At 38.2% G+C, this 14,673-nt stretch overlaps 1 protein-coding gene across 2 annotated transcripts in view; it reads left to right on the top strand.

Annotated features, from left to right (window-relative positions):
• Positions 1–14,673, top strand: part of CNTNAP5 (contactin associated protein family member 5) — a gene marked incomplete at its 3' end in the record, with an annotated part of 850,995 nt that overhangs the window by 803,871 nt on the left and 32,451 nt on the right. For both annotated transcript variants that reach the window (XM_084247346.1, XM_084247345.1), the window contains exon 21: positions 5,761–5,848. In XM_084247346.1, the coding sequence (XP_084103472.1) occupies positions 5,761–5,848 (88 nt within the window). The remainder of the gene's footprint in view (positions 1–5,760; positions 5,849–14,673) is intronic.

The raw sequence follows: 14,673 nt of genomic DNA, 5'->3' as shown, positions 1-14,673 counted from the left end.
TAGTTTCTACCTGCACCAAGCCACCTTCCTCCTCTCCTTGCCTGTTTGTTGACAGACAGCTGCTTCTTCATTTTCTCCCCTGCAGCCCAGTCTCAGCATAATTGCCAGAGTAACCCTGTAAAAAGATTAGTCAGCTCACTGCACTGCCCTGTCCAAATCCCCTCAACGGGTTCCCTTCTCAGACGAAAGGTAAAATCCCTTGCAGTCAAGAAGAGGATTCCCATGACCTGGCACCCCTGACCCTTCCCTCTGCTCCTTCTCTGATCTATTATTCTTCCCTCTGTAATTCCACTTGTGCACTCTGGCCTTCTGGCTATTTCCACAGCCCTTGAAACATTGGCACCCTGACATTGGGTGCCCTTTTGGGTATGGTTTAAGGAAGAAGCAAAGATTAAATTTTGGTGATTTGGTGAAGTTTAGGAAAAGCTGCAAATATATGGCACAAACGAAACTGTCTCTAGTATCTTCTCTTGAAATAAGGGGGAAAGCCTTTGTAACAAATTTGAGTTGAGGATGCATCAGAGGCTGGAAGGAAGGAGAATAATGATTTGTTTGAAAATGTTGACTGAGGTCACAGAGAGACCCCAAGCATATTCTGTTGTATACATGACTCCTTTTTCTTCCTTCTTTATGTTTCCTGTCCTCTCTCTCACATCTTGAATGCTCTGACAGGCTGGCGGAGAACAATAAAGCATTCTTTCTCTTTTCCATCTAAAATACTTCCACCAATTTTGTTAATAGTTAATGACAAGCATGTTAGTTAAGTGGATCCTATTTCCAAAGAAGTGAAGGAGAAGCAAGAACTGGTTCCAGAGACATATTTTTCTTTATTATTTCTTTTTATACAAGAACCGGGGTACAGGCCAGATGTGCGGGAAGGTGAGAAGGTTCACCAGAGACAGAGTGAGGGACAGAACAGGCAGACTGACGAAATACACTGCTGAGGGGAGCAGCAGGAGAGACAGGAGAGGTCTTCTGCGCCATGTGGGACCCTTGCCGGACGGCCGGGATTAAACCCGTGCTGCAGAGGCTGCGGACAGCTTCACAGTGCGGCGCTCAACCACCTATGCTGCCAGGGAGGTCCTGTTATTATTTTTCAATTTTGAATCAGTCCAGTGACTTAGAACCATAACATACTTGCCTCCCTGACACTCCAACCCTATGACCCTATCTAGATCTTGGCTCCTTCCTGCCTGCTTAGAGCAAGCTGTGCAGTGAAAACAGAATAGACTTCTCTTACATCCCCAGTTCCACCTCTAGGCTCTGTGTATCAGTAGGTGTTACTCAGAAACTGCTAAAGAGGAAAGGCAAGCCTCCAGAACCAGCAGATCCCCCCAAAAACCACATGCCTTGAGCTGCTGTTCCTTCTGTCTGTACTTTGTGATCCTAGGAAGGGAGCCTAAAGAACTGGGCCTGCAGCCAGGAGCAAAAACTCCAGGTGTTGATTTCAAAGTCATAATTCAACTAGTATTTTTAAAGGCACAGGTGTTTCCAAAATATACTGATGGTAGGGGTAAACTTCAGTGCCCTGATTAAAAAATGTATTGATGACTTTAACAGCCGGTTGATAAAAATTCCAGCAGAGCAAGTGCAAATAAGGACACATATTTGAAACCAAGTAGTTAATTACTTCCTTTGAGAAATGAAGATCCTGAAGTCTACAGTAGCATCCCTAGAGTGAGACACTTGTGTGGGAATCACCTGACGCCATCACTTATGCTGTGTGATCTTAGATTAGTTACTCAGCTCTCTGAACTTTATTCTTCTGATCTATAAAAAGTGTGTGTGTGTGTATGTGTGTGTGTGTGTAGGGGTGCAAATGCAACTGAGTTCAGCCATTTATTTTAAAGATTATTTATTAAAGAACATAGCTGTTTGGCCTCCCTAGTGGCTATGAAGCTGTCCGCAACCTCTGCAGCACAGTTCGATCCCCAGCTGGCCACGGAGATACCCACATGGCGCGCAGACCTCTCCTGCTGCCCACTGCTCCCCTCAGCTGTGTATTTCAGTCAGTCTGCCTGTTCTGTTCCCCACTCTGTCTCTGGTGAGTCCTCTCTCTCCCTGCATCTCTGGCCTGTACCCCAGTTCTTGTATGCATAAATAAATAAATCTTAAAAAAAAAAAATAAAGAATACAGCTGAAGAACCAAGCAAGAAGCCTGGCACAAAAAACCTTTGTTCCATTTTCCTCCCTTTTCTGTAATAGTGACTTGACAAGACCACTGGGAATCCTAAATTCTGTCATCCTTAAAGCTTCTCTTGCCCAGAGGATGCCCTGCAGACACACTCAAGGTTTAATGGACTGTAGTGCTTCACCCCTTGCCATCTCGTCAATTGTAATTAAAAATAAAATATTAATTATAAAAAAGAAAAGTCTAACAAGACAATGTATTTATCACTGAATACTTCAATGTTAGCTGAGCCAAATCATAACCATTAAAGTTCTAACAATAAGTATCTGTGGTACCGACCTATCACTTTATTTTTGCTTTATGCATTTGTTAACATTTTCAGACTGGTGTCCCAGCTTTTGAACCAGAGCATCGTGGGTCCCTCACTCCATGTCAGTGTGGGGATACCCCCACCCACAGAGATTCAGGCCCACCAATAGCCTCCTGTCTCTCTGAGCATCGACCCTTCCTCTCTAAAACTTTACCCGTACTCATTTCCTTAAAAGCCCATTTAGTTTTCAGTCCTTCTCTCCTTCTTAAGTCATCTGCTTAATTAGCTAAGGATCAGGTGGCTCCCATGGGGAAGAACAATAGGACAGGCTTGACTCTTGTACTTCAATCAGCAATTCCAATGTGTGATATCAGACCAAAGGCCTGTCAGAGTTCAGGGAATTATTTTCTTAGAAATTTGACTTTACGGAGTCTGAGGGACACAAGCTAGGGGAATTCGACTCATGAGTTCTAAGAATGCTTCCTCTGATTTCATTCAGCAGGAAATTACCATTCTCTTTAGTTCCCTCTTGGAGGGTAAGAGATTATCAGGCTTTTCTGCCCTCCCACGATTAGCTTTGAAAAAGATCACTGAGGTCCTACAAGCATGCCTAATGGCGGACACCTGGAGTGGGCTGTAGGCATGCATAGGTGGGCAAACCTGGGCTGAGACCAGGCCTATAAGGGCGGTGTCATGGGGACACCAGTGGAACGGAGCCAGCAGAAGTGAGAGAACAAGACCACGAGAGCAGGCCTGAGAGTCCAGGAAGTGTGACTATTCCCCGGGGGCTGGAAGACCTGCCAGCCTCCGGCCCCCTGCCGCCCCTGCCTGCCTTGTACATTGTAAAATCCCAATAAAAACCTGAAAAAGCCACCGGGGGCTCCAGGACTCTACCTTACCCGTCTGCTCCGATCATAGAAAACCTGCTGTAGGGGCAAGAATGGCCACAGGGCAGGTTTTCTATGATCCAGCACACCGGGTAAAGGAGGAGTGAGAGTCCTCAGTGGCTTTTTGCAGGCTTTTATTGGGGTTTACCAGGTACACAGCAGGCAGGGGTGCTGGGGGCTGGGAGGCTGGCAGGCCTCCCGGTCCCCAGCAAGTCTTCTCCACTCTATCTGGGCTCTTCGGCGTTGTCTGCTTTTCTCTCGGCTTCTGCTGCTGCTGGTGTCCCTGTGACACCGCCCTTAAAAGCCCAGTCCCAGCCCAGGTGAATCCCATCTACCTATGCCCACACCCTACTCCAGGTGCCCGCCATCAGGCATGCATTCAGGACCGCAAGGATCCATCATCCATCCTGATGGCGAGAGGGCAGAAAAGCCTGACATTTTTTTCCTTTCCCTCCACCTGCTCTGTGCCCTCCTGGCACTACACCTCTCCAACCTGGGCAACAAAGCATGAGGCGGGGCCCTTGCCCCCCGCTAGAAGGAGCATTTCCAGAGAGTAGGAGAGGTAGACGAGGACTTTGAAGTACAGCAGAAAGAAAACTCCTTCAGGATAATGACTGAATCTATGAACATCAAACAGATTGTAGATGAGCACCATGGATCCAAAAGCTCCATGTTGGACCTAAATGCGTGAGGGCCGTCAGGGTGGCCAGAGACATGCTGGTGGTGTGACAGATTCTGTCTTCATAGCCCACCAAATAGAACGGGAATCAGTAGAGGTTGTTTACTTATTCACTCAGCAAACCTGTGTTAGGATTTACTCTGTCAGCTGCTATACTAGGCCTGACAAACACACATATGGATAAGATATGGGCTGTGTTTTCAAAGAAAATATGGTTTAATGTGTGCATGTGGATAGGGAGAGAGAGCGAGCTGAAAGCAGATTATCATGTCTCATTGTAAATGTGTGCTCAGATGTAGAAAGAAAAGAAACTTTGAGAGCAGAAAATCAGTTAATCTAAGATCAGTTAATCAGTTAATCAGAAGATCAGTTAATCTAACCAGGGAATTCTCAAGGAATGCTTCCTGCAGGGAGTAGATCTAGTAACAGCGTTTGGTATGTAGTAGATATTCAAATATTTATTGAATGACTTTTGTAGAAATTCAGAGAAACACAATGACTCTCAAATTTCTCAAAAATCTAGAGAGTTATGCACAAATAAACCCCAAATCTCGTGGTAGGCAGGCACATGCTAATAGGGCTCTGCACTGAGCGGCCGTGGACAAGTTATAGATTTCTGTGACATCATTTCCCAGATCTGTAATAGAGGGGGCAATAATGCCTCTTTCACAGTACTCTAGGAAGGCAGACATTATGAAAGGGACTTTAGCATGGTGCCTCGTACATTCCAAGTATTTAATAAATAACAGATATGATATGTCTGAAATCATAAATGAAATGGTATGAAGGTATTTCATCTCATGCTAAAGACATAGCTAGTGACTTTTCTCACAATCAAAATCACTGACAGCGGGGAATACAGAGATTCCAGGAGGAGGGTGGATCTGAGCAGAAGTGGGTACAGAAGGAAACTCCCGACAGTGGGAGTTGGCAGAATTGGTTGTTACTCCCAGATCAGCTGCCCCGAAAGCCTGTGTTCGGCATGCAGATAAAGGGGTCTTGCTCTTCGCTTGCTGTGGGAACTATGAGATAAGGAGAATATTTTCCAAGAACAATATATCAACATCATAATATTCAGAGTGAAACCTTAGAAAACTGATAGGTTTTGACTAAACTGAGAAAAAGATCAGGTGGAGGGGGAATCCTGCCTTGGATTGGGGAGGAGAGGAAGGAACAGGAGATACCATTGGGTGAGGTAAGAAGGGTTCCCTAAAGGGCATAAAGCCCAGAAGAATCCCATGGGTGATTTGCTTTCAACCCTGAAAGGTAGGTTCATGGCTGTTGATATGACATAGGAAAATCCCACGGTTCACTCCTGAATGTACCCAGGATAATTATAGAGCAAAGGTGGCAGGGGAGATGGGTAGGAGCAGATAGAGGATAGAAATGGGAATGCTTGCCTTTCATTTAAGGTAATCCTGCACAGCAGTTCCTAAGAAGGCGTCATCTGTTTGTTTGTTTGCAGTGAAAAATTTAGTGAGAAAATCTCAGTGGGGAGATAAATACTTGTCAAAAGCTGTACAGATTTCCCAGGGAGAAGACTTGTATGAAAGCATTTATTTCACCTGGAAGAAAGAAAGGGGTATTTTATGTGCATTATGGGAGAATTAGCCACACAGTTCTCATCTCTCCAGAGAGAAAATCCCAGAGAGGGGTCTTTTCTGTGTTTTCAAGCTATTTCCAGATGGGAGTGTTTTATGCCCACTACGTGCTGACCTCTGCTGATGCACCTTTCTTTTCTGTTTTCCTGCAGGTGGACCAGCAACTCCGACTCAGTTATAACTTCTCCCCAGAAGTCGAGTTCAAAGCTGTAAGATCACTTACCTTAGGCAAAGTCACAGGTTCGTGGTTTTATCCCATGCCTTCCCAGTGAGATTTATTAAAATAAAAAAAAAGTGAATAATTTTTGTCTGGGTGTTTAATGCTTCAGTTGGGAGCCTCTTGCTCCTATCATATGCAAGAGCTAGGGCCAAGATTTCTGGTCTATAAGATACCCACATGTATGTGACAGGGTTGGGAACTAGCTAGTATAACCACCTTATAGAAGCTGGAATAAGGTAAATTAACAATGAAATTATGGAAAATGATTACATTTTATTTTCTGATGATTAATTTGAAATATTTACTTCAATTGAAATCTTAAAGTTAATTTTTGCTTAAAAAATTTAACATTTGAACAACCCAATTATTGATTTACTCAAATACTTAATCTCTTTACTAATTTATCACCCATTGAAAGAAGATTGAAATCTCCTACTATAATAGTGGACTTTATTTTTTTCTATTGAAAGTTCTATGAATTTTAATTTTATTTATCATGACGGTATAGTTATTATTTTCATGCAAGAACAAAATTTTTATGTCTTCTTGGTGAGTTAAATTTGTTTTCATGCTAAAGTGATCCTTTTTAACTTTAATATCCCCTATGCTTAAATCTATTTTGTGTGTTATTAATATAGATAATTCAGTTTTGCATTAGTTAATATTTTCCTAGTCTATGTTTTTCCATATTTTTTGTTGTTGTTGTTCTAAGCCTAGGTATGATCTTGTGAAGAGTGTATTGGGCCAATCTTTCTTTTTATCTAATCAGGTCATGTTGCATAAATTGGCAAATGTATACCCCTTTACATTTTGGGGTTACTTGTATGGTTGGGTTTGTGCCTGTCTCATTTTCTACCTGTTCAACTTTACTGTGATTGTGTTATTCTTTCTTATTCATTTACAGTACAGTGTAAAAAACATTAATAACTGGAACATTTTAAGCATGAATTGATTTAACACTAGAAATGAATGGCTTATAAAATTGTTGCAGCATTTACAGAGTGAATTCTCCTTTGTGACTTTTATAATGATTCCCCATGCAATTGTGAGCTGATTAATGGGAAGCCATTACTACTGAGGCCAGGCTAGAGTCCAAAGGCAGCTGTGGCTCTAGTGCCATGTGACAATTCCCAAAGAGCAGGAGAAAATGCCTGAAAAATTGTGGCAGAGAACTTTTCATGTTCCCCTGACTTTGTTTGCCAGTAAAAGGAGACAAGGAAGGAAAATCAATCCTGATTCACTACAGTCTTCCAGATTCGTGAGCCATTTCTAATTTCCAGAACATGAACTATGTCCAGAAACCTAGTTTATAGTTGGGTCTAGAAAATGCCAATTTTAGTTTCCAAAACAGTGGTAGAATGAGTCAATCAATAGGAACTGACTTCTAGATTGATTTTATGTTTATTTTCTATTTCATCCTCCTCCTATTAATAATTATTATTTTGTGTAAACAGTACTATTTTTAATTTATCAATGGAGTTACTAATTTGCTTATTCCTCTTTAATAATTCCTCTTTAAATAATTCTTTATTTTAGAAATTTCTGCACTCTATCAGACTTGGTGTCCTTTCTTAAGTGTTTTGAATTTCCTCTTGTAAGGAGCCCATTGTCTGAAAACCTCTTCATTTCATTTTTTGCTCTTGGAAGGTAATTTTGCTAGACACACAATTCAATATTGAAAGATATCCTCCCTCAGCTTTTGAAAGAATTATTCCGGTGTGTAACAGGGTCAGTTCACACTGGCTCAGAAGAACCTATTGTACACATCTCTGTCCAATTCTAGATTCAGTGATGTCATAATGGTATTGGAAGCTGGCCTTCCTGGGAGGTTTTATACCATGGGAATCAGCCATGCTACAAGTCAGAGCTCCCCTTTGCTAGTGAGTCAGTTTTAACACTCACCAGTACAAAATTGTACTCTTCTGTCTTCCACTATTGCTGTTGAGAATTTGGCTTTCAATCTGTCCTGTCTTTGAAGGAGTTTGATCATCTCCACCCCCAGTACTAAGCTCTTTTATTAGTGTTTGGCAAGTTAGTATTATTTTTTTAATTAAATTTAATGATTTACCATTGATACTATATAAATTTGAGGGGGCAGCTTCATGACTCTATATGTAACTGAAGTTCACCTCACCCATCAACAAAGTTCTAATGCCATTCCCACTGTCAAATTGACCTCCCCCAACCTATCCTCTATCCCTTCCCCTCCTTCTTTTGTAACCACCACCTTTTTTCAGAATCTGAGTTATTTTTCTCATGATTTGTTAGTTCATTTATTTTGGTTGTTAATATTTCACATCTAACAGAATCCATCTGATAACTGTTTCATTTTCTGACTTGTTTTGCACAGCATAATTACCTCATGTTCCATTCATGTTGTTGCAAAGGGTAAGATGTCATCTTCTTAATAGCCAAATGGTATTTCATCAATTATATATACCTCGACTTCTTTATCCATTTATGCCTATTGTTGGGCACTTAGGTTGTTTCCATATATTTGGGTATTGTGAAAAATGCTGCTATGATAGTGGAGTATGCATCTTTTTAGAAATTATGTTTTCACATTCTTCAGATTAATAACTAGAAATGGTATCGCTATGTCATAAAGTACTTCCGGTTTTAGTTTTGTTAAGAATCCTCATGCCATCTTTCATATAGATTGCACCAGTTTACAGTTACATCAACAGATAATGAGGATTCCCTTTGTGCCACACCTTTGTCAATATATTGTTGTTTTCAGTCTGTGAGGTGATATCACATTGTGGTTTTAATTTGCATTTCCCAAATATTAGGTGAAGTTGAACATTTTTTCATGTTCCTGTTGACCATCTGTTTGTCTTCTTTGGGGAAATGCCTATTCAGATCTTCTGGCCATATTTTGATTGAGTTGACTCCTTTTTGTTGTTGAGATGTATGATTTCTTTGTATTTTTTTGATATTAAGATCTTATTAGATGTGTGATAAGCAAATATTTTCTCCCAGTCAGTTGGTTGCCTTTTTGTTTTTGTTGTGGTTTCTTTCAACATAAAAAAAAAAAAAGATTTTGAGTTTTACTTATTTTTGTTTTTGTTTCCTTTGCTGTTGGAGTTGTGTGAAATACATCTCTATGGTCAGTGTCCATAAGTGTATGATGTATATTTTCTTCTATGTATTTACCACTTTCAGGGCTTATTCCTAAGTCTTTAATCCATTTTAAATTGACTTTCATGTGGTGTTAAATAATAATCTAGTTCCTTCTTTTCCCTATGTAGCTGTGAAAGTTTCCCAGCACCATCCATTTCTTTTCTCCTTTGTATCAACTTGCCTCCTTTGTTGTATATTAACTGTTCATATATGTAAAGGTTTATTTCTGGGCTTTCAATTTTATTACATTGGTATGTATGTCTGTTTTTGTTTCAATATTATAATACTCTTGATTATTATCATTTTATTGTATAGTTTGAAGATAGAGCAAGAAACATTTATTTTTCATTTTTCTCAGCATCACATTGGCTATTATATTCTTTTGTGGTTCCATATACATTTTAGAATTGTTTGTTCTATTTCCTTGAAAAAAAAATACCATTGAGATTTTGAATGGATCACATTGAATCTGTAAATTTCATTAGGTAATTTAGCCATTTTAACAATACTTATTCTTCCAACCTATGAACTTGGAATATCTCTCAATTTCTTTGTGACTTTCATTATGTCATGTAGTTTTTAGAATACAAATTGTTATGTGGTGTGTCTCCACATGTTTGAAATCATTCCAGTTTTCTTTTTGTGGTTGCTATATTGCTTCATAGCATCACAGTCAGAAAATACTTGATATGATTTGAACATTCATATATTTATTGAGACTCGTTATTTGTCCCAAAATATGATCTACCTTGAGAAGTTTTTTGTATATTTGAAAAGAATGCTCATATCCTTTTGAATGAAAATTTCTGTAAATGCCTATAAAGCCAATCTGATCAATTTATTCATTTAAAGCCATTATTTCCTTTTTTTTTTCTTTTTGGATGATCTATCCATTGATGTAAGTAGTGGATTGAGATCCTCTACTATTATTGTGTTGTTATCAATGTCTTCCATTATTAGGTATCTTATTAACTGCTTTATATATTTAACTGCGTCTGTGTTGGATACATATCGATTAATAAGTTATTTTTTCTTGGTTAGTTGTTCCTTTGATCACTACATTGTATCCACTTTTGTCTCTCATTACTATTTTTGTCCGAAAAACTATTTTATCAGATGAGAGTAGCCATTTCTGTCTTTTCTCTGTTATTGACTTCACATTCCTTATTCCAGTCTTTTACTATGAGTCTATGTTTGTTTATAGATCTGGGTCTCTTGTCTGAATAATATAAATGAATCCTTATTTTTTATCCATTTTCACCCTCTATATCTTTTGATCTATGAGTTTAGAAAGTTTATATTTAGGGTGATTATTGATTATTGCTATGTAGGGCTTAATTATTGCCAGTCTATCTCTTGTGTTTGGTTTGTTTTATATTTCTGATTTTTCTTTCTTCATATACCTTTCTTATCTGTATGGGTTTATTTTTGCATGATTTCCCATGGTGATTGTTTCAGTCTTTTTCATTTTATTTTCTAAGTACTTCTATTCCATATTTTTGTTTTGTGGTTACTATGTGGGTTATATTATCTTTCTTTATCTAAACTTGTGCTTATATTAATTAACTTCATTGTTTCTGTCCTTTTTTTTAACCCCTATTTAGTGTTTTGCAATTGTCCCATTTTATCCTCGATAATGGTTGTGATTCTGAATTATTAGTTTACACTTTTCTCAAGGTTTTGTGCTTTTTGTTTGTTTCCATGTAAAATAATATAATGAATAATATTTATTATAGGGCAGGTTGGTGGTGGCAAATTTTATTGACTTGTTTTTCAGGGAAAACTTTATCCGTCATATTTGAATGATAGTTTAGCAGGGTAGAATATTCTGAGCTGGTGGTCTTATTTTTTATAATTGAGAATGTGTCATTCTACGCTCTCCTAGCCTGTAGAGTTTTTGCTAAAATATCTGATAATAGCCCATCTGGATGTCTTTTATGTTTTTTTTACTGGCCACCCCCAACCCTAGAGGAATTTAATATTTTTCTTTATCACTGACATTGATAACTTAATGATTATTTGTCTTGATGGTTGTCTTTTGTATTTAGAAATTGGGGGTTCTATCATCCTCCTGGACTTGTATGTTTATTTCTTTCATGAGGTTTGGGAAGTTAGCAGCTATTGTTTCTTTAGCAGTCTGTCTGTTATATATGCTCTCTCTTTACCTTTTGTCATGCTCGAATTTTTGTTTCTTCTTTGCTTTGTTCTGTGTCAGATTGCATTTGATGTATGTTGTTGATTTTCATCATAATAGTTATTTTAAATTCTTTCCAATAGACTTCCCATTTCAGTAAATCAATATCTGAAGACTTACCTTTTTCATTCACTTTGCAACAGGATTTTACTTATTTTGAAATTTGCTATTTTTTCAGTAGGTGGCACTGTGGCTCTAGTTTTAGAGTTTAGTTTTGATTGTTCAGGGCCTGCATGTTCACAGGGGGCAAAGTAAACAATTTGGGGAATTTTCCCTCATTTGCCATCTTAAGGGAGAGAACTGGCTTTGATGTAAAATCCCTAACTATATTCACCTCTCTCCTGTGTCCCAAACTATTCTCAATCTGAACACACAGTCTGTGACCCAGATCATTCCTCCAGACCTGGCCACATATATCTTTAGTTGTTTAGTGGCTACAAAGACAGACTTCTTTGGACCTTTAAGGTACAGGATGGGAGTAGTTAGGTTGTCATGCTTGTTTCTGTGAAATTGCTGAGTTTCAATGACACCCACCCTTGACTGTAGTGTAGGTCTTTCTCTACTCCAAGGGGGAGCACTCTGAAGTCCTGGAAAATTGTATGTCCTCAAAGCCATGCCCCTTGCTTTATATGCTGCCCACATCGCCATGACTGTGTGCACATCTGCCTTGAGTGGTAGCACTGAGTTTGTATTCAGTAGTGGCAGCAGCTTAACTCTGAAGATAGACTTCTCTGGTTCTACTAGGCACAAGTGTAGGGGCCTCAGTCTCCCACTTCCTTCCTGCAAAAATCACTGTGTTTCATTATCTGTTTTTAGAACCTACCTTCTGGAGGCAGCATGGGTCTTAATGGAATTCACTGGAGTACTGAAGATGTGTGTGACACTCACCCTGCTTGTTGTGTGATCCATAATTATGTGGCTATGTACTCTGTTGTGGCTGTTTTTACAGTTTCAACATCCTCCCCCTCCCAGTTCTGCAAACATCATAGTCTTTTGGTTAGCAACTGTCAAAAAATGCAGATGAATGAATAATCAAGCATCATCTTTGAGAAACAGATGCAAGATGCATGAGATATTTAGTTGATATCTGGTTATGTGTTTAAGGTATATATTCCTGAGGTGGTGGACTTCCTCATATTTTCTGGTGTTTTGCTACTATGTATGTTGTTGTAGATTCCCTTTTAAGTATCATTTTTGATTTTTTTATGTTTCCTGTATCTATTCATATGCATAGTGTTCATAGTGTTCAAAAAGTCTTGGAATATTAAATAGCATTTCTTCATTATTCTGTATTCGATTATTTTAGACAAATTATAAAATTCTAAATCTATTCTCATCTCTCCTCCTATCGTTTTATAGTAAGTTTTATCTTTGTCTCACTATATTGTTTTCTGGGCAATTATTTGTTTTGTTTTTCATATTTACTAGGTCACTCTTTATTATCTCATTAAACCCACTCTGAGTCTTTTTTCATAGATTATGTGTGTTATTTCTAAAAGTAAAATTTTGTTGGTTTTCAGCAATGGTTGTTAATTTAGCCTGTTGTTTTCTCACATTTATTCCACCTTTGCATGTTTATAAATATTCCATTAATAGCTATTGAATATTTTGTCTCTCAAAGGCTCAATTATCTGAAGTTTTTAGGGGTCTAAAAATGTTGCTTTGTGTTTTTAACACTCTCTTATGGTAGTTTATTCTATTATGATCTGCGTGTGTGTGTGTGTGTGTGTGTGCAGATGTGTGTGTGTGTGAGAGAGAAAGAGAGGGAGGGAAATAGGGGGAGAGAGAGAGAGAAAAAGAGAGAGAGAGAGAGAGAAAGCCCACTCATGTTGAAAAATTGGGAAAATTTCCTTTAGGCAGGATTTTTATTTCCTTTTGCCAGATGCCAGGAAGTGCTACCAGTTTAAGGTTATTTTATTTTCACATTTTGGATTTTTTTCTGAATAGAGGGGGTATAAATTTGAGTTCCAGGCCTAAATGGGTACCCAGCCTGGGACTTCATATTGAACTCTCAGTAGAAATATTAAAATTAATTTCTTATCATTATATTATTATTGTTACTTATTTTCCAATTCAGAGCCACATTGGAAGTGGACAAGTTTTATATCCCCCTTTATTGTTAGGTGATTTTTGTTTTCTAGTGCACTTTTCACTAAAGCTTGATGTTATGAGACTCTCAGATTCAACATTTTCACTTGGCAAAGGCTCACGGATCTGGTTTCCAATTCTTCAAGTTGGTTCAGGTATAAAATCGTAAAAATCCTTCCAAAATTTACCATCATGTTTTGTTTTTACTTGAAACTCAGGAAGACATTAAACATGTTTATTGGCTTTAATGAAGCATAATTACTTTTTAGAGTATCTTGCTTATTATATTTTCTGTGCTACCCAACTGTATCTTGGATCATTTAATCTTTACTTCAACCAAATCAGAAGAATCTTGTCTTTGGTAGGAGAAACAATTAGACTCTATGATCACAAGAACCAGGCATTTTCATGGTTCTTGCTTTGTGTAGTGGAAGTTCTAGAAACATCCTCTCATTTAAAATTTCTCTTCATTAATCTTGCCACTGTATATGACATTCCCGTGACCTTACCATCTTTAGAATTAAGACCACACATAAGGCTGAAAGAGACATTTTAAAATGAGGTATTAAATTAGTTAGATATACCTCATCAGTTTTTTTGTGGATTCTCTGTGAGGAAGTATATTGATAGAAAATAATTTAGTTGGGGTTGAAGAACACCCAAAAGCATTTCTCCATTATGCAACTGTAAGAGCCTTCTACCTGCTGGCCTTCGTTCCCATTCAAACTACTACTATAGAGGAAGGTTTGGGCCCAACTTAAACTCAACACTTTTGCTCTCTGAAGTATCTCTAACTGGAGCTGAAGAAACATGAACATCAGGTTAATTTTTTTTAGAAAAAATGCTAATACTGACAGCCTTTTGGAAGTTAACCTCATGTATTAGAAAGAGTAAGGAGGAGGGATAGGGGATTTAGAAAGGGATGATGCAGAAATGAAAATGGCATTGGTGATAAATGCAACACTGCTTCACAATTTTATAAAAGTTCGGTACTCTGTTGGACCTTTTCAACTCTAAAGCAAGGATTTGCAAGCATTTTTTCACAGTAGACACCAAGAGTAAACCTTTACAGTAAATCTGTTAACTCTGTTTTCTTTAGCACCATTAACAACATTCTATTTAAAACAAGAATATGTTTGTTCTTTTCCTTAAAGGGAAGGGCCACCTCACCATTCTAGAGGGTAGTGATTTTAGTATACACTCGTGCCAGCCATGGTGCTATATGGTATCCGCTACATGCATATCGTGATGAATAAAACAGTGTTCTTCCTAGAATTCCTATGATTTAAAGATTAGCCCATGAAGATAGGAGATAAAATCACTGGCATGAAAACTGCATTCTAGGAGCTTGCCTATAGTAAGTCATGGTGTATTGCTAGGTTTATTCCTTGGTTTGATGATATTCCTTAAGTTTTAAGTAAGAGCAATATGAGGGTTTAA

This window comes from Talpa europaea, assembly GCF_964194135.1.
Source record: "Talpa europaea genome assembly, chromosome: 1".
NCBI classification, from domain to species: domain Eukaryota; kingdom Metazoa; phylum Chordata; class Mammalia; order Eulipotyphla; family Talpidae; genus Talpa; species Talpa europaea.
This window is presented reverse-complemented; position numbering and strand designations above follow the sequence as displayed.